Source organism: Oryx dammah, unplaced genomic scaffold, assembly GCF_014754425.2.
Source record: "Oryx dammah isolate SB20612 unplaced genomic scaffold, SCBI_Odam_1.1 HiC_scaffold_4, whole genome shotgun sequence".
Taxonomy (NCBI): domain Eukaryota; kingdom Metazoa; phylum Chordata; class Mammalia; order Artiodactyla; family Bovidae; genus Oryx; species Oryx dammah.
The window spans coordinates 28420825-28441576 of NW_024070188.1; the positions used below are offsets into that span (position 1 = coordinate 28420825).

At 41.1% G+C, this 20752-nt stretch overlaps 1 protein-coding gene across 1 annotated transcript in view; it reads right to left on the reverse strand.

Annotated features, from left to right (window-relative positions):
• Positions 1 to 20752, reverse strand: part of LOC120862521 — a 196948-nt gene that overhangs the window by 122533 nt on the left and 53663 nt on the right. Inside the window, exons 11-14 of the mRNA XM_040238532.1 lie at positions 19913 to 20062; positions 9345 to 9457; positions 8850 to 8985; positions 8398 to 8601 (exon numbers count right to left, since the gene is read on the reverse strand). Of these exons, the coding sequence (XP_040094466.1) occupies positions 8398 to 8601; positions 8850 to 8985; positions 9345 to 9457; positions 19913 to 20062 (603 nt within the window). The remainder of the gene's footprint in view (positions 1 to 8397; positions 8602 to 8849; positions 8986 to 9344; positions 9458 to 19912; positions 20063 to 20752) is intronic.

Here is a 20752-nt window from a genome sequence, read left to right on the forward strand (position 1 = left end):
ACTGGGGGAAAACTGGGTCTTGTGCTGGTGAACAAGGCCATGCTCAGTAAGTCTTTAATCCAATTTTCTGCAGATGGGAGGAGCTGTTTTCCCTCCCTGTAGTTTGGCCTGAGGCCAGACTATGGTAGGGACAATGGCAATGGCAACCTCCTTCAAAAAGACTTATTCCAGCATGCTGGGACTCCCAGGACTGTTGCACTCAGTGCTCTTGACCCCACATTCCAGGCTACTGTTGAACAATATCTCTGCAAGAAACTCCCAAGCATACACAGGCAAATATGGCTCAGTCTCTTGTGGGGTCACTCCTTTCTCCTAGGTCATGTATGCACAAGATTTTGTTTGTGCCCTCCAAGAGTTTCTGTTTCTCCAGTCCTTGGAAGTTCTGTAATCAAATCCTGCTGAGCTTCAGAGTCAGATTCTCTGGGGATACTCAGTCCCTTTTCCAAATCCCCACGTTGGGAAGTCTGTTGTGTGGCTTAGAACTTTCTCAGCAGCAAGAGAACTTCTTTAGTATAATTGTTCTCCAGTTTGTGAGTTGCCCCCCACCCCCAGCCCTGGCGCCTCCCTGGTGGCTTTACAGTGGCACTAACAGTGATCTCCTTTGAGAGGACTTATGCCACATGACGTGCCTCCCAGGACTGCTGTTGCTAGAGCCTCTGTCTCCGTGGCAGACCACTGCTGACTCATGCCTCCACAGGAGACCCTCAAACACTCAAAGGCAGGTGTGGCTCCATCTCTTGTGGAGGTCACTGCTCCCTTTCCTTGATCCTGCTGTACACAAATTTTGTTTGTGCCCTCCAAGCATTTCTGGCTGGTATGTGAATGCACCCCTTCTACCATCTTGTTGCAGCTTCCCTTTGCCCTTGGTCATAGGATAGCTGGTCACATGATATAATTGCTAGACATAAGACAGTTCTATTTTTAATTTTTTGAGGAACCACCATACTGTTTTACACAAGCAGTTGTACCACTTTCAGTTCAGTTCAGTCACTCAGTCATGTCTGACTCTTTGCAACCCCATGAATTGCAGCACGCCAGGCCTCCCTGTCCATCACCAACTCCAGGAGTTCACTCAGACTCATGTCCATCGAGTCAGTGATGCCATCCAGCCATCTCATCCTTGGTCGTCCCCTTCTCCTCCTGCCCCCAATCCCTCCCAGTATCAGAGTCTTTTCCAATGAGTCAACTCTTTGCATGAGATGGCCAAAGTACTGGAGTTTTAGCTTTAGCATCATTCCCTCCAAAGAAATCCCAGGGCCAATCTCCTTCAGAATGGACTGGTTGGATCTCCTTGCAGTCCAAGGGACTTTCAAGAGTCTTCTCCAACACCACACTTCAAAAGCATCAATTCTTCGGCGCTCAGCCTTCTTCACAGTCCAACTCTCACATCCACACATGACCACAGGAAAAACCATAGCCTTGACTAGACGGACCTTAGTTGGCAAAGTAATGTCTCTGCTTTTGAATATGCTATCTAGGTTGGTCATAACTTTTCTTCCAAGGAGTAAGCGTCTTTTCATTTCATGGCTGCAGTCACCATCTGCAGTGATTTTGGAGCCCCCAAAAATAAAGTCTGACACTGTTTCCACTGTTTTCCCAGCTATTTCCCATGAAGTGATGGGACCGGATGCCATGATCTTCGTTTTCTGAATGTTGAGTTTTAAGCCAACTTTTTCACTCTCCTCTTTCACTTTCATCAAGAGGCTTTTTAGTTCCTCTTCACTTTCTGCCATAAGGGTGGTGTCATCTGCATATCTGAGGTTACTGATATTTCTCCTGGCAATCTTGATTCCAGCTTGTGTTTCTTCCAGTCCAGCGTTTCTCATGATGTTCTTTGCATGTAAGTTAAATAAGCAGGGTGACAATATACAGCCTTGATGTACTCCTTTCCCTTACCACTTTACAATACCATTAACCCTGGTGGCTCAGAGGGTAAAGCATCTGCCTATAATGCGGGAGACCCAGGTTCGATCCCTGGGTCAGGAAGATCCTTGGAGAAGGCAATGGTACCCCACTCCAGTACTCTTGCCTGGAAAATCCTATGGACTGAGAAGCCTGGTAGGCTACAGTTCATGGGGTCACAAAGAGTCGGACACAACTGAGTGACTTCACTTTCACTTTCAAGAAAACACAAGAGTTACAATTCCTCAACATCCTTACCAATATTTGCTATATTATATATATATATGTGTATTTTTTTCTTAGTTGTTATATTCATGAGTCATTTAAACTATGGAACCAACAGGTCCCAATCTTTTATTCCCTATCTATTCATTCTTATAAAAACTTTGTTCAGTAATCAGTTGTTGGATAGAATCCATTTATCTATAAATTTTAAGCAGTCATTACATGATGGCTCTCAGAAGATGTATCATTTACTTTTTGTAAACAGGCCAGATGATTACTTGTGTTGATGGATAATTGTCAGTATCAGAAAGGTGGATGGAGTGTACTCTGTGGGCCCTTTCAATACTCTGGCTCTGTATCAGTTTTTATGTCCTGTGCTTCCCTGGTGGCTCAGAGGTTAAAGCGCCTGCCTCCAATGTGGGAGACCCGGGTTCGATCCCTGGGTCGGGAAGATCCCCTGGAGAAGGAAATGGTAACCCACTCCAGTATTCTTGCCTGGAAAATCCCATGGACAGAGAAGCCTGGTAGGCCCCAGTCCATGGGGTCGCAAAGAGTCTGGCACGACTGAGCGACTTCACTTTCACTTAAGTACACCAGGTAATTAAATATTTAAAGTCCCTGAAAAGACTCCTCTTTAATGAGTTGTTCATTCAATTACAGATTTTTAAATATTCAAGCTGAAACTCAGAAATATTCTAATAAGTAAAACTAGGACCATTTCTAAATAATAGCTATGGTTCATGACATTCCACCAAGAAAATATTTTTTTGTTAAACATTTTTCTGGTAGGTGGTTGCTTTTGGTATACTTTTTACTATTCTTTTAGGCAAAAACTTTTTGATAATTAGGAGCTTCCTTTGTCTAGGAGTGCCAAAAGTGAACATGTTGTTTTTTGTGAAATGATAGGCACCAGTGGAAAACAGAAATGCTGCTGAGAAAATTACATGAACATAAAAAAATTAAACAGTTCACTTAGATTAACATGTTGACTTCTATTGGCATTTAGCTCCTAAAGCCTGTTATGCAAAATGAATTATTCTCTGAGGAAAAAAAGGGACAACTTAATATGGTATGCTTTACCCACTTCATTGGAAAAGACCTTTCTTTCTCAGTGTCCTTGTATAGCACAATTTCCTGAGCTGTTAAAGAAATGGCAACTAGATTAAGTTCTAAAGCTGATGGAAAGCAATAACAGAGTCAAGACACTGACTCTAATGCTACCAGCTATTTAAATGGTCTTTTTCCCTCCCCACTTTCCCCATACCCAATTCATTGTTTGAGCCCTTTAGATAGACATATATATTTTTCCCTTTCCCTCCCTGTGTCTGAAATGTATGCTTGTGTCCATAGAAGATGAACCTGAAGACCAGATGTCCAAATTACCCTACGTAGAATTATGGTTCAGTCATTATAATATTTCCTTTTTATTTTAGTTTCTTCCATGGCTATGTAGAAGACCTTCCTTCTAATGTTTTTTGTGTTGTAGAAAGTTGATCCTTCAATATTATTCTTGGAGGAGTGGCAAGAAAAGGAAGGCAATAATTACCTGTTTGGCTAAGGTATAATCTGACCTTTGGGATAATTCATATGCTTTTAAGTCTGCAAATTTACTGATGCCAAGGTAACTATTTGAGTATAGTAGTTATAGGAAAATTGGTGGGCCATCATTAACTCTTTTCACTCTACTGGTTTCTGCTATCACTTGTTAACAAAAAGTTTAGGCCTTTTGGAACACTTCTCTGACTAACTTGCCTTTTTCTAAATCATCTTTTCATTAATTTCAAATAATAAACAGTACTACTACTAATAATAATATTAATACAGTCTAAGAACTCATCAAACTTTGTTGGGTGAATGATTCAGTCTTTAGGCTCAATATTTTAAATCTTTTAAAAGGAAAACAAAAAATATCTCCTAGTCTCCGCCTCACTTGTAGAGTATAATACTTTACCAAAACTATTTTTTTCTGAATTTGAACAGTATGATAGACTCTGCAAAGCACTTTCATTTATGTAGACTTTTTGTGACCTCACAACTATTCTGTTATGAACAGTCTTTCTTTTGTTCAACAAACATTTATTAGATACCTACTAGATGAAAGATATATATGCAGTTCTCTATTTGCTTTTTGCCACCTGAACTTCTATTAAGAATGGCAAAGTTTCAATGCCCTTAACCAAGAGCCCGATCTTCCCAACAAATTTGCGCTAACCACATCATAGATGATGGCAACTCCAAACTTACAGATATTCAGGCCAAAACTTTGAAATCAACAATGACTTCTCTCATATTCTACATCCCAACAGCCTGGAAATCATACAGAACCTAACCATTTCTCATCCTGTGTCTTCTCAGATGGTGTCTCTAGTTTGATCAATGTAGTAGCTAGTCTCTGTTCAGCCCTTCAGTCTATTCTCAATACAGCAGCAAAGATGTTTAAAAAAAAAAAAGTCAAATCACATCACTCTCAAAACTCTCGAAGGGCTCTTCTTCTCACTCAAAGCCCTCAGAATGATCCACAAGGCCCTGTATAATTATTCCAGTCTCTCTAACCTCATTTGCTGCACTAAGCTCCTTGCTGTTCCTATGACACTGCTGGGCACAGTTCTGCCTCGGGCCTTTGCTCTTCTGCCAGTCAGTCACATGGTCTGCTTCCTGATTTCCTTCAGGTCTTTACTCAGAGTGTACCTTCTCAGTAAGGCCTTCCCTGATCACCTCCCTTCCACCTGCAATATCCTATCACCAACTCTCTATCCCCTTATCCTACTTAATTTTTCACCACAGCTTCTATCACCATCTTTACCAGTCCACAAAGGCTAGATTATTCTGTGACAAACAACCTTAAAGCTCAGTAGTCAACACTTCAAATTAATTTCTAACTCAGGCAGAGCCCACTGCAGGACTAGTTGCCTTCTAGGCTTCTCTCTTCTAGCAGTGACCCAAGGATCGAGGATGTTTCTATTTTGTGGCTTGACACATGCCTTCCACTGGCTGCAGCAGGGGAAGAGAGCTGGAGGGTCATGGGTCAGCCCTTACATGCTTTGGACTGAAGTGACACATGTCACTTCTCCTCACAGTCCACTGGCACCTCCCAACTGCAAGGGCCTAGGATGTCTGGAGAAACTTTGGTGTCAAACCTTTAGCCATTCTGCAGTGTCACTTATTTATTTAATATCTGTCTCTTTCTATTAAATAGTCCCATAATGGCAAGAATTTGTGACAGTTTTGTTTACTGCTGTATGCCTAGTGCCTAGTATATTTATTGGTCAGAACATTTGTGGGGTATATGAATGGGAGAATGAATGAATAATGGGCTCATGGCCTGTGGGAGTAGATAAGCCAACAGTCTGGAATGAGTCACGTGCTGTAATGTAGGTAGATAAATCAGAGGAAGAAGCACTAAGCTCTGTATAGAGAAATAAGAAAGACTTCTCAGAGAGGTAACGTTTGAATGGACTTGAATAGAGTGAGCCTTTATCAAGGAGAGGAGGTAAGGGACAAAAAGGTAGCTAAATATAAGATTCAGAGGCATGAACAGCTCTGCCCCTTCAGAGGAAGGGCAGGCCCAGGTCTGTAAGAATGAAGGTATAGGGACAGGAGGAGGGAAATGAGGTCCGAGAGGTTGGCAGGGGCCGGCTTGCACCCAGCCTTGTAAACTTCACTAAAGGGCTTGGACTTTATCACTTTATCTTGTGAGAATAGAAAAATTCATGAACAGTTCAAGCAAGGGAATAAACATGATTATGTTTGGGCAAAGATCTTGAGAAATTTAAAAAGCAATGAGGAGTGCCATTTTCTTGTTTAAAATTCTCTCTTCCTCACCAATCTTGAAATTAGTTCCATGTCCTGAACAGAGCCTAGCCTTTCATGGTCTCCTTTCTTCTGCAGCTTTATCTCCCGCTACTTGCTTACAACAGTCTCTGATACCGGCATGCCAAATCTAGGCAGATCCTGAACATGCCATAATGTGTCAGGCCTACATGCCTGAAGAAACATGCTCAAGGTCAAACAGCCAGGAAAAGCCTGCTGCCTCTCATTCTGGGGGCTTTTCTACTCCGCCACATGCCTATTAAATAGTCCCATAATGGCAAGAATTTGTGCCTAAAGTAGGCACGTGGCAAAGTGCCCATGACAGGTTGTAGGGGCTTTCCTTTTTTGGTATTATCACTGAGCAAATATGTGTTAATACTGGCCTAAGATTTTCCTTGTGCGATCAAACACCCTGGGCCCAGGGAAGAGGGTTTCCATCTCAGTTGCTTCTTCTTTATCTCTGCTGGCTGCTAAGCCCCAAAATCTTGCTCCAGGTAGCCTTAGCTCTGGTCTAGTAAGATCAACCCAACAAATTAGCATCTGTTTCTTCCATCCTCTACATGAGAAAGAATCACATAGTTAGTCTGGACATTCTAGATTAAATGCTGACATGGCCACATACAAGGAGTGCAGCTAAATCACATGGTCCTATTAAAGACCTCAAAGAAAGGCTACCTCCTTGAGTTTCTCACACTAAAGTAGCAGCTGCTGGCAGTTTCTTAAGGGTGATGTTATTCCTACCATTTATGAGACCATAGGAAAGAAATACTGTGTTACCCTTGAAAAACTCCTCCTATAATCAATGGGACAGGATGGGATTTGTCTCCTCTCTCCACCCTTCCTTTCCACCCTACCCCATCCTAGAACAAACAAACTGGGAGAGGGGTGCAGTGGTAAGAAAGATCTTTTTTTAATCTATTAGCAAATAACACACCCAGATGTGGTATAAGACAGGCTGGATATTAGCAAGACAAAAGATGTGTTTGTTTTATGGGTGTGTTTGTTTCAAAAGTGTCTTAACCCTCCTTTCCAGTTCCACTGAGGGACATACTAACTGAACTTGGCTCACCATAAATTAGGATCAAGCGAAGAAGGAAGAAAGGTAAAAAGGGAAATCTGTATACAGTGAGGAGAGGGGAGGGGGAAATTGATAGGGAAGAAGACCAAAAAGAAGAATTTCCCAGATATTGAGTAAGTTGGACTTGAAATGACTAGGCAGGAAAAATAAGAAAATGTTTTCTAATATCCAGAGCTGAATTTTTCAATACAGTAGGCTCTAATCACATGTGGCTATGGAGCACATGAAATGTGGCTTGAGATGTAACTCATCTCATCTGAGTTGAGATGTACTATACCTGTACATATGAGCTGCATATTAACAACAGGTTTTGAAGATTTAGTATGAAAAAATATATAATATCTCATCAATGATTTCTTTATATTGATTACATGTTAGAAGGATGATATTTTAGATACACTGGGTTTAAATAGATTACATTATTAAAATTAATTTCATGTTTCTTTATGTTTTTTAAAATATGGCTATTAGAAAATTGTATATGACATCTGTGGTTTGTGTTACATTTCTACTGGACAGCACTACTCCAGACTGCATATGAGCAACAGTTGATAATAAGATTTCATACCCTTAATAAAACATGACAATCATAAGTCACGGGTCATACAAGTTTAAAATATGACCTATTTAGTAGCAAAATAGATATTATTTTTCACATTTGTCAAGCTAGTATCTTTTAAGAAGATAAAAAATTCATATTAAACCCTACCATCAAGAATAAAATTTCTGGAGATTAAGATGAACATATTGCAAGAGTGTCTACAATATTTCAAGAAAATACATTTTTCAACTTTACTCCCAAAGAAAGGGATTTAATATGAGATTTAATATGAGTTTTTTTAGATTATATAAAAATATATCCAAGAGATATTAAAAGCACCAAGGGACTAGCAGGTTTGGGGAGGGATAGAATAATTCAATATTTGAATCTTTCAAGTTTTTTTCCTACATTTATTTTTTAATCTATTTTTTTAAATTGGGGCTTAGAAAACAGAAAAGAGGCAAAAAAAAAAAAAAAGTACTTCTTGCAATGTCAAGGAGGGTCTTATAAGAATTCCTCTGTAAGGACATGTGGTTTTCTGAAAGGGCTCCTCTTGGTCTGTTCACTATAAAGTGGATAAATCAGCAGTTAAATGCCTGCCTTCCTTCCTATTGTGGTTTCCAGGGCTTCATGTTCTCTGCCTGTGTCCTGCTCTCAAGTGGACACTGTATTTATTGTGGTTAAAAAGCCATTTCCCTTTTCACTGCAATTTTTCAAAAAAGTTATTTTCCTAGAAACTCCCACCTGTTACTTCATTATTTTAACTGATTCCAGGTGCTAAGAAGAAGTAGCTTGGAAGACAAGATGATCATGGGAAAAAAAACTGTAACACAATCCTCACCTTGTGCTCAGCAGGTGTCCCGTGGGCACAGTGGTGAGCACCTAGGCCTTGCGAGGCGCCCATGCCTCCTTTTGCTTTATTTACCCAGGAACTGTCTTCTGAGGTAGGGACCAGGCTCCCTGAAACCAAGGTAAGGCCTGAAGTGTTGATCGTCAGCGTTCGCTCAACAGATCTAAAATAGTTCAGAATTCCTAAGCAGATGCGCTGAAACAAAGAAAGAACAGGGTCATGACCCTGCCTTTGCTGGCCCACCCTACAGAGTGAAACTTACTGGGGTCCCAGAAGTTGGCAGGTCAACCCTACTGCTGGGAGAGGAACACACCACCCTCCAAAAGGCTTGATTTCATGGAAGAATCAGAACAAAGTGTAAAAATGCACATTGCTGGAGCAGCAGGCAAGCCCCCTTTACAGACAACCAAACAATTCAGATGCATGCAAGACCATCCACATACCTGCAGCTCCCGGATCCTCAGGTGACGCAGATACAGAAAGGACAAGTAGGTCCCCCTCATCAGGACAGGATCCCTGTCACTGGGCCCATTCCTGTCATCCAAGCCCAGCAGCTGTAGGGCCATTGCATAACTGTACCTTTAGCAGGCAGGAAAAACAGAACAAAGGCCTTTCACCTCAAAGTGGTTCAGAAAATTCACATACAGCATACTGAAGTCATTTTATTTAATTTCACAATAGCTACTCTTAAAATCCACTGGAAGGAAAATAATGGCTCTATATGTACAAATTTAAAAGAAATTTCTCTTAGCAATCACTCTCATTAAAAATTCAGTCCTAGGGTGAAACATTAGTTATCTGGTTGGCTGTAACACTACTTTTATTTCAGCCTTGAATATTTTTTAGTTAACTTGTAACTGACATGTTAAGCAATCATTCAGTTTTCTCCACAGTGTTTAATCATTTTCTTGAGTCACCATTAAGTGATTTCATTTTACCCTGTCTCTTTCTTCTGCTTCACAGGCTTATTAACACACTGGCTAAGATTTATTGCTGCTGGGTCATTTTCATCTTGTTGCACTGAAAGGTCATCTTCCTTAGTGTTTTCATTCTAGGAAAAAAGTAGCATTAGTTGAATTACATAAACATTTGCAATCTTATTAACAAAATCAAAGTTGGGTTATCACAAAAGTAAATCTCCTGATCCAAGGCATATTTCATGAACAAGTAGAAGAGCATTATGATCCATTTCAACCTGACATATGAAAATCTGGGTTTCTAAAATAAATTAGAGGTCACTATTTTTACTATGATTCATTTTATGAAAAGATGACCCATGCATTTGTAGATGTTTGGAACCCTGAACCTCTCTAATCTAGTCTTGTCCCAGACTGACAGAGATCAGTGGATTAAACTCTTCTACTTTTAAGCTATATGACTTAATAATTTAAAGTCTTGATCCTTTTTTCACATTTGTAAAATAGCACAAATTTGGAAAATAAGTTGCTGGTACCTCATAGGTGCTCAGAACATGCCAGTTCTCTCCTGACCAGGGATGGCATTAGTCAGTCAGCCCTGTAGGACTGATCACAGAACCTGTGGTTTACACTTATTTCCACAGTCACCTTTCGAGAAGGGTGAGGTCATGAACCTAGGGCCCTAAGGAAAACTGTGAAGAAGGTGATATTGATGTGTGGTCCCACTCCTGCCCTCTGGTCAGGCCCTCTCTGCCTGTCCCTGGGCATTTACCCCATTCTCATAATATGTGCTCTTTTATAGTAGAACTGATTCTCATGAAAACACTGAGTGTCAATGGCTTGCTTGTGTTACTTGTCTTCTAACAGTGGTTCTCAGAATTCCAACAAGTCCTTATGATAGAAACAAGTCCTTAACGGTTGCTCCCCAGTATCCATCTTCTTTTCCCATAGTACTTGAACATTTATTTTGGCACATGGCCACCCAGATAAAGATGACATTTCCAAGCTCCAGGGGGTAGGCTAGGAGCCATAGCTTTTCTCTGATAGGTTTGTGACTCTTTCAGGCTTCTAAAATTATCCAGAATTACACAGGAAGGAATAGAAAGTGACGTCAAGTTGCAGTGAATGACTTTGAAGGAATGACTGAACAAACTACAAGAATACTGTTGGACTGGCAGGTTGCTGGGAAGAAAGGAAGGCGGCACAGCAGGCTAGGGTGAGTAAAGACAGAGAGCCCAGCATCCTCCGGGAACAATGAGCTAACCATAACCCACAGAGACAAACTGCTCAGGAAATGCTGAAAGTCCACAAGTGTATTTCCCTAAGAGAACTGGACACAAAGCAGGTTAGCAGAGGGCTGATGAGGAAGCAGAACATCACCACCAACCGTGTTCTTTCTCTCTTCCTGGGCTGGTTACCTTCTTTGACATTTATTCTACCTTGTATCTGGATCTTCATCAGAATGGCTGAGTTCATGTATTTTGACAGTTCTGAGTTTTCCACTGATTGCAAATCTCATTTTCTCCTGGAAAACTGGCAGGGGCAGTGGAGTGGGAGGTAGAGTGGAGGGAATAATTAGGGGGAAAGTAAACCTATTAAGTATTTCCCACCTGCCCAAATGTCTCTACAGTTTACTTGTGTATACACACAGAATAAAAAGACTGGAAGGATGATATAGACCAAATGCTAACAATACTGTTATATTTGGGTGATAAAATAATGGGTGATCCGTATATTCTTCCTTGAACTTTTCTATATTTTCCAAATTTTCTGTGATAAATACATGTCACTATTGTCATAAGCAAATGTTTCTTTTTAAAATGTTCTATTGAATTTAATGAGGGAAGCCGGGAAAAAGGTGTTTCGTGTTTCCGTGAACTTCCTATAGAAGTTCAGGAAACATACAACACCACTTTTGTGAGCGTACACCACATACTCATGGTAACACATAATCGCTGGAGGTGGAGGGGAACCAGAACATAGAGAGGAGAAAATGACTGTCCTCTTCTTCCCTCTTTGGTGTGGCCAGTGAGAAGAAGCAAAAGAAGAAGCAAAGGATACAGTGTTTTTTGCCACTTTACCATAAAGTTAAAGAACAGTGACCAATTTAAACCATATCTTTAGAAATATGATGATCAATAGCAGTATTTAATGTCCATACAAAGCCATTTTCATAAACAGGTGTTTGGGGGGAGAATGGCATTGGACACAATGACTTAATTACAGGTCTGGGAGGATCCATGCAGGGCTAGCTGATTCTTCTTCTGATTAGGACTGCAGTTAAATTTTCTTCAAAAGAATATCTAAAAATGCAGTCCATTTGGATCAGAATTATCTCTTTGTAGTTATTATACTTTTGTCAGTTATGAAATTTTGATGTTATTTCTTTACCTCCCAAACCTAGATCTTTACATGAATGTCAAATTAGAGTTGTGTTTATAAAGAAAAGAGTGGCCAGTCTTCCATGCTAATATTAAATAAAAGGCCAATTTACACTGTAATAGAAACATGACAAACATTATCAATATTTAGACAAGCATATTCAATGTTAAAATGGCTGTGGGAAAACAGGTTTTCTTATAACTTGCTAATTAGGTAAAAATGGTATTACCACTTTGGCAGGATTTATGAAAAATTTCAAATGTGCACATTCTGTAACTTAGAAAATCAGCTTCTAAATATCTATGCAAAAGAGACACATCTCTGCACAGGAGGCATAAACAAGAAAGTTCAGTAACCATGGTTTCTATTAATAACTGGGGGGCAAATTGCAATAAGCATCCATAGAAGGGTAGCTGTGAGATCTATAGTATATAAGAAAATATAATGCAGCCATTAAAAAGAACAGCAGAGACAGGCCTCTAAGATGTACTGTTTGGTGAAAAAAGTACATTACAGAAAAATATCCATAGGGTATGACAGATGGTTCATATAGAAAATTAAAAATAAAATTATACTGTATATATACATATATGTATTCTTTAAATAGGGACATATGTATGGATGAAAATGCATTGAAAAGGCCTGAAGCAATACCAGTATAAACCTGAGGTAGTAAATAGAGGGCACAAGTACTAGAGTCCCCATTAGTTTATTTAGTTTTTACTTTTGTAGTTTAAGTTGATTTTTTAGAAACTCCTTACAGAGAAAAATGGTAACTTTACAATGAAGAAAACTGGCAAACATTAATAGCTTCACCATGCGGTCAAAATGAACATCCCAATGATGTCATGTTGATGGCGTTTGTCCCTGATATGATGTGATGAGAAGGGCACTTCACCTCTGGGGTGTTCTTAGCCAAAACCTATAATCCCAGTGTAACCACTAAAAAAAAAGTCTGACAAACTCAAATTAGGAAACATTCTACAGGTTGCCTGGCCAGTACTGCTAAAGACTGTCAAGGTCATGATAAACAAAGACAGACTAAGGAACAGGCACAGACCTGAGGAGACTGGGGAGATGTGACAATCAATGCATTGTGGTGCCCTGAGAACTCTTTGTACTTGCAAACTCTCTGTACTGTCTTTGCAACCTTTCTGTAAATCTAAAACTACTCAAAAATTTAAAAAAAAAAAAAACATTAAAAAACTCTCTAAAAAAAAAAAAAAAAACTCTCTAAAGAGAGGTTACTGGCCAAGAGTCTTCACTAAGAATTTTTCAAAAACTGTTCTGAAGTTGCTGTACAGTTAGTGCCTGTATTCTCTCAGAACTGTCAAAATGAACAGTACTGTGAGGTTTGCTTTCCTTCATGCAGAAGGGCCTTAGGAAAGTTATTTTTCATAGGATATTAGTGTTCAGAATCAGGATTCTGCTCAGCATATACACACTAAAATTCATACTTGACTGCTGCGTGCTTGCAAAATAGTAACAGAGCTTTAAAACTCTACCCATATTCCCAGTTGCCACCTTTTACTTAATCCTAATTTCATCTCACTAGTATTCACCATTCAGAATGGCAGCAACATTACCACTGATGCTCTGATACTGTATAAAGTGCTTGGCCAAAGCAGTACTGGAGCAGTTCACAAAGCATCACCCATAGGAAAATGTGAAGGAAGGTGGCTGCTGCCTATTGGTTGCTGCCTCAGGATTTACTTTTTAAACCCTGTTCTATTTTCTGGTCCCTACTTGGATACCTCTTTTCCAGCTTGTGTGCATGGCTGATTCCTTGTTCATCAAATTTCAGCTCACATGCACCCTTTTTTGAAGATCTTGGCTGAACTCCCTACCAGAGGGTGCTCCTCTCTACCCCACTGCCCTCTACTTCTTGGTTTTCTGCATGGCACCCACACATTAGAGATGCAGATTTAGTTCTCTGTTCACTTGTTAACTGCATGTTTCATTCCCTAAGCCAGCACAATTCCTGGCACTAAAGCAGTAGCCATGCAATTATTACTGAACAAATGAATAGGCAACTGAAAAACTTATATGACACTAATATGGGTAATGTGTGTGTGTGTGTGTGTGTGTGTGTGTGTGTGTGTGTTATGTTTCCTCCCATGTTCCACTTCTAGACTCTATAGATATTCTAAGTCTCCTTGGGTCTATATACCATAAATCAGCTTAAAAATACAGCACTCACATTTCTCTTCCTTTGGTCAATTTCAAGAACAATTTTACAAGTCAGTAACTAGCCAGAAAAGACCTTTTCATTGGAAAAGACTCTGATGCTGGGAAAGATTGAGGGCAGGAGGAGAAGGGGATGACAGAGGATGAGACGGTTGGATGGCATCACTGACTCAATGGACATGAGTTTGGGTAAACTTCGGGAGTTGGTGATGGACAGGGAGGCATGGCGTGCTGCGGTTCATGGGGTCACAAAGAGTCAGACATGACTGAGCAACTGAAGTGAACTGAACTAGCCAGAAAGTGATATTCTTTCTCTTCTTTCCACCTTCCTTTCATCCTATTAGCCCCCAGGAATTTAGTTTCCTCTGCTCTCATAGCCAAGGAGGTAAATAGATTTGTGGTGATGGCCCTCCGATGTTAATACCAGAACTTCCTGGGTAATTTCACCAGCACCTTTGACTATCAGGATCCTAGGAACAGAGGTCCTGTTCAGAGATACTTGAGCTGACTCTGCCTTCACCCCACTCCCTTTTTCCATACTCCTTGTTTCCTTCCCCTCAAGTCTGGTTCAAGAAGCAGAAGAGCCAGATGTTTTTAAAATGTCCCCTTGTTAGTAGAAGGTCTCTTTGAATGCTGACATATACCTCAGTGTGAAATGGCAATGGAATATGAACTATGTGGCAAATTTTTCAAGTCTGGCAGGATATTAGCTGAGGAGGGGCTGTCACTGGTAGCTGCACACCCTATTGGGCAATTCAGGGGCCAGGGAGGGCCATGATATGGTAGGCTGCATCTCTTCCTGGTCTGTGTGGCCAATTCATTACTCATTAGATTCTCTAGACTTTCTAGATTGAAAAGGTATAGAAGGTGTGTGTGTGGACATGGGCATGCTTCCAGCCTGTGTTTGCTTACAGACAACCTGCAACTCATTTGATGTATTTCGGGCTTCACCTTTCCCCCATGCCCACTCCCAGATAGTGGACCATGATAGTGCTTCTTTCCTCTAGCATTTTACTAAACTTCTGTATACCTGTGACTTTATGTGTAATTTTTAGTCACTCTATAATTATCTTTAGGGGTGAAAGTAGTAATTACGCAGAATGGACTCACTATAAATTTATGCCCTCTTACTTCGACTGGGCTCTGTGAACTACACTGGCATCCTTCTATTTTTATCTCACTGGTGGTTCTGTGGCCTCCCTATAGTGATACGCCTCCTCGTGTGTCACTCACACCTTCTACCTTACTAATGCAGATCTCTTCCTCCTCTCTCTGAGAGAGCCAGGGCCATTCACAAGTTCCTGTATCTTATCTTTCTGCACCTGAAAATTCTATGTACCTTTCTGCACCTGAAAATTCATTCACTGCAAGGGAAGTGACGCCATTCTCCCTTTTTCAAAATTACTCATGCGCCTGGTTTCTTCATCTCATTCCCCCAGGGTCATCTGTTTCTCAGATTTACGCTTTCATGTCTTTATCTCTTCTCCACTCCTCCTTCCACTCAGACTATAAACACACTGGTATTGCTATCTTAAATAGCAAATGAAACAAAACTCTTTTTTTAGAGCAACAAACAATAGCTGATAACAGCTTCAAATATATAGCCTTGATGTACTTCTTTTCCTATATGGAACCAGTCTGTTGTTCCATGTCCAGTTCTAACTGTTGCTTCCTCACCTGCATATAGGTTTCTCAAGAGGCAGGGCAGGTGGTCTGGTATTCCCATCTCTTTCAGAATTTTCCACAGTTTATTGTGATCCACACACTCAAAGGCTTTGGCATAGTCAATAAAGCAGAAAAAGATATTTTTCTGGAACTCTCTTGCTTTTTCCATGATCCAGCAGATGTTGGCAATTTGACCTCTGGTTCCTCTGCCTTTCCTAAAACCAGCTTGAACATCTGGAAGTTCATGGTTCACGTATTGCTGAAGCCTGGCTTGGAGAATTTTGAGCATTACTTTACTAGCATGTGAGATGAGTGCGATTGTGCAGTAGTTTGAGCATTCTTTGGCATTGCCTTTCTTTGGGATTGGAATGAAAACTGACCTTTTCCAGTCCTGTGGCCACTGCTGAGTTTTCCAAATGTGCTGGCATACTGAGTGCAGCACTTTCACAGCATCATCTTCCAGGATTTGAAATAGTTCAACTGGAATTCCATCACTTCCACTAGCTTTGTTTGTAGTGATGCTTTCTAAGTCCCACTTGACTTCACATTCCAGGATGTCTGGCTCTAGGTGAGTGATCACACCATCGTGATTATCCGGGTCGTGAAGATCTTTTTTGTACAGTTCTTCTGTGTATTCTTGCCACCTTTTGTTAATATCTTCTGCTTCTGTTAGGTCCCTACCATTTCTGTCCTTTATCGAGCCATCTCTGCATGAAATGTTCCCTTGGTATCTCTAATTTTCTTGAAGAGATCTCTAGTCTTTCCCATTCTGTTCTTTTCCTCTATTTCTTTGCATTGATCATTGAGGAAGGCATTCTTATCTCTTCTTGCTATTCTTTGGAACTCTGCATTCAGATGCTTATACCTTTCCTTTCTCCTTTGCTTTTCACTTCTCTTCTTTTCACAGCTATTTGTAAGGCCTCCCCAGACAGCCATTTTGCTTTTTTGCATTTCTTTACCATTGGGATGGTCTTGATCCCTGTCTCCTGTACAATGTCACGAACCTCCGTCCATAGTTTATCAGCCACTCTGTCTATCATCAGTTCAGTTCAGTCGCTCAGTCGTGTCTGACTCTTTGCGACCCCATGAATCGCAGCACGCCAGGCCTCCCTGTCCATCACCAACTCCCAGAGTTCACTCAGATTCACGTCCATCGAGTCAGTGATGCCATCCAGCCATCTCATCCTCAGTCGTCCCCTTCTCCTCCTTCCCCCAATCCCTCCCAGCATCAAAGTCTTTTCCAATGAGTCAACACTTTGAATGAGGTGGCCAAAGTACTGGAGTTTCAGCTTTAGCATCATTCCTTCCAAAGAAATCCCAGGGCTGATCTCCTTCAGAATGGACTGGTTGGATCTCCTTGCAGTCCAAGGGACTCTCAAGAGTCTTCTCCAACACCACAGTTCAAAAGCATCGATTCTTCAGCACTCAGCCTTCCTTAAATCTATTTCTCACTTCCACTGTATAATCATAAGGGATTTGATTTAGGTCATACCTGAATGGTCTAGTGGTTTTCCCTACTTTCTTCATTTAAGTCTGAATTTGGCATTAAGGAGTTCATGATCTGAGTCACAGTCAGCTCCTGGTCTTGTTTTTACTGACTGTATAGAGCTTCTCCATCTTTGGCTGCAAAGAATATAATCAATCTGATTTTGGTGTTGACCATCTGGTGATATGTAGAGTCTTCTCTTGTGTTGTTGGAAGAGGGTGTTTGCTATGACCAGTGCATTCTCTTGGCAAAGCTCTATTAGCCTTTGCCCTGCTTCATTCCATACTCCAAGGCCAAATTTGCCTGTTACTCCAGGTGTTTCTTGACTTCCTACTTTTGCATTCTGGTCATAGAACAACAGACTGGTTCCAAATAGGAAAAGGAGTATGTCAAGGCTGTATATTGTCACCCTGCTTATTTAACTTATATCCAGAGTACATCATGAGAAACACTGGACTAGAAGAAGTACAAGCTGGAATCAAGATTGCCAGGAGAAATAACCTCAGATATGCAAATGACACCACCCTGATGCCAGAAAGTGAAGAGGAACTAAAAAGCCTCTTGATGAAAGTGAGAGAGGAGAATGAAAAAGATGGCTTAAATCTCAACATTCAGAAAACTAAGACCATGGCATCCGGTCCCATCACTTCATGGGAAATAGATGGGGAAACAGTGGAAACAGTGTCAGACATTTTTTGGGGGGGTCCAAAATCACTGCAGATGGTGACTGCAGCCATGAAATTAAAAGACACTTACTCCTTGGAAGGAAAGTTATGACCAACCTAGAGAGCATATTCAAAAGCAGAGACCTTACTTTGCCAACAAAGGTCCGTCTATCAAGGCTACGGTTTTTCCAGTAGTCATGTATGGATGTGAGAGTTAGACTGTGAAGAAAGCTGAGCACCAAAGAATTGATGCTTTTGAACTGTGGTGTTGGAGAAGACTCTTGAGAGTCCTTTGTACTGCAAGAAGATCCAACCAGTCCATCCTAAAGGAGATCAGTCCTGGGTGTTATTTGGAAGGAATGATGCTAAAGCTGAAACTCCAATACTTTGGCCACCTGATGCGAAGAGTTGACTCATTGGAAAAGACTCTGATGCTGGGAGGGATTGGAGACAGGAGGAGAAGGGGACGACAGAGGATGAGATGGCTGGATGGCATCGCCGACTCGATGGACGTGAACTCCGGGAGTTGGTGATGGACCGGGAGGCCTGGTGTGCTGCAATTCATGGGGTCGCAAAGAGTCGGACACGACTGAGCGACTGAACTGAACTGAACAGCTTCAAAAAATCCTACAGCTCTGAGGCACTTTGCTCATGGTCCAATGGTTAAGAATCTGCCTTGCAATGCAGGGGACATGGGTTCGATCCCTGGTTCGTGAACTGAGATCTCACATAGCTCGGGGCAACTGAGCCCCAGTGCCATAGCCACAGAGCCTGTGCTCTCTGGAGCCTGAATGCTGCAACTAAGACCTGACACAACCAAATAAATAAATAAATTTAAAAAATCTTATAGTTCCATTGCAAAGATAAGTATCCACTAGCTTTGTATAGAAACTTTCCTTCATTGGTAATCTCCATGCCTATCCTATATAGTAGCTATCTATCTGACTTCCCTCCCTCCAATCTTTCCCTCTTTCAATCCAACTGATATCCAGCTGCCACATTAATCCATATATATTTATATATATATGATTAAGCACAAATTCCTTAGTCTGGATTTCTGGGCATTCACAAAGTACCTCTCCTCCCTACTAAAAATACTTCTCTTCACTCTATTTCCACATGAATCTTCCACTCAACCCCACTGAGCTTGAACACTCCATATACAGTATCTCCTCTGCATTGTTGTTCAAGTTTCTCTTCTAGAACAGGCTGCCTACTTCCCTCTCCACCACCACTTTCCTAAGCCTCATGCTTCCTTCAGAAAGTGAAAGTGGAGTCACTCAGTTGTGTCTGACTCTTTGTGACCCCATGGACTGTAGCCTACCAGGTTCCTCCATCCATGGGATTTTCCAGGCAAGAATACTGGAGTGGGTTGCCATTTCCTTCTCCAGAAGATCTTCCTGACCCAGGGACTGAACCTGGATCTCCTGCATCATAGGCAGACGCTTTACCGTCTGAGCCACCAGGGAAGTCCCTAGTGGCTCAAAGTAAATTCTAAGGTCTACAAACAGGTGGTGAGTTGAACAGAAAGGCATATTGGTTATTTCTTCCTGTTGTACCTAGTAGAGGTTGATGTTGCTATATATTTATGACCAAATCTCCCAGATTTGGTCATAGTTGCCCTGGGAAGCCACATGTATTGGATGAGACTAAGGCAGCAAGATTGCTTCCTTTAAGCCCACCTCAATTTCCTCCTCCTTCAAGAGATTTTCCCCAATAGAACCAACCCTGTGAAGACCACACTCCCTCTAAACACTCACAATATTTAAAGAAAGTGAAAGTGAAGTTTTTCAGTCGTATCTGACTCTTTGCAACCCCATGGACTGTAGGAAAAGATTTCTCCTACCAGGCTCCTCTGTCCATGGGATTTTCCAGGCAAGAATACTGGAGTGGGTTACCATTTCCTTCTCCAGGGGATCTTCCCAACCCAGGGATCAAACACTGGGTCTCCCGCATTGCGGGCAGATGCTTTACTATCTGAGCCATGTCCAACTCACTAGTATTCAGCACTAGAGTGCGCAACTCTGCATTGGTACTTATCCGCTGAGTATAAACCCTGGTAGCAAGAACATATTGTATTACACCTCTTTATATTCCTCTTTTGAGGGAGGATCTCTAAAAACCCACCAAAGTAAATTTCTAAGGTCTACAAACAGGTGGTGAGTTGAACAGAAAGGCATATTGGTTATTTCTTCCTGTTGTACCTGGTAGAGGTTGATGTTGCTATAAATAGTCTCCCAGATTTGGTCATAGTTGCCCTGAGAAGCCACACATGTTGGATGAGATGAAGCCAGCAAGACCGTCTTTGCAGCATGATCCTGGAGCACTTGCATTACTCGCTCAGGATTGGAAATCTTGAGTAGAACACAGAGGAGAAGAGATGGTTGGGAGAAAGGTTATTCCATTCTTCTCAGCAAGAATTTGGTCACATACACATGAATGATAAGAAGTCCCAGGTGGGACTTTATTCATTTAAAAAATAAAAGTAAACTCAAACATTGTAGTTCCCTTAGGCATGTTACTCCAAAGAACACTAAGTATTCAAATATACATAAGCAACTAATTAAAAAGTTCTGTGACAACCCCTGAAACACAGTAGCAAGTAGCACCCCTACACATGTTGTGGCACCAATGAAAAGATAAACTCTCATCACTTTTGGGTTTGTCTCCTCTTAGGAAGTTGCCAGGAGATGGAGGAGGAGGCAGCTGGGTAGTGTGAGAAAAGCACAGGCTCTGTAAGGACACAGCCCTGGGCTCATATTCCTGCTGAAATCCTGGCTTTTCATGTAGAGCAGAATAGGTACACTAATGAGGTCTCTCCCAGAATTGCTGCAATGCTTGGCATGTAGTAGATGCTGAATAAATGTTCCTCTAGAGGTAAAAACTCACAGTCCCAGAGCTGAACTTCTACTTCAGTGATACACATATTACTATATTTCAATTATTTTAATATTACAAGGAACCTTCAAAGATTATTTAATCCTATCTCTACCAAAATTTCAACAGTTTTTTGGTTTTTCTTTTTTTGGCTAAAAGAGAAAAAT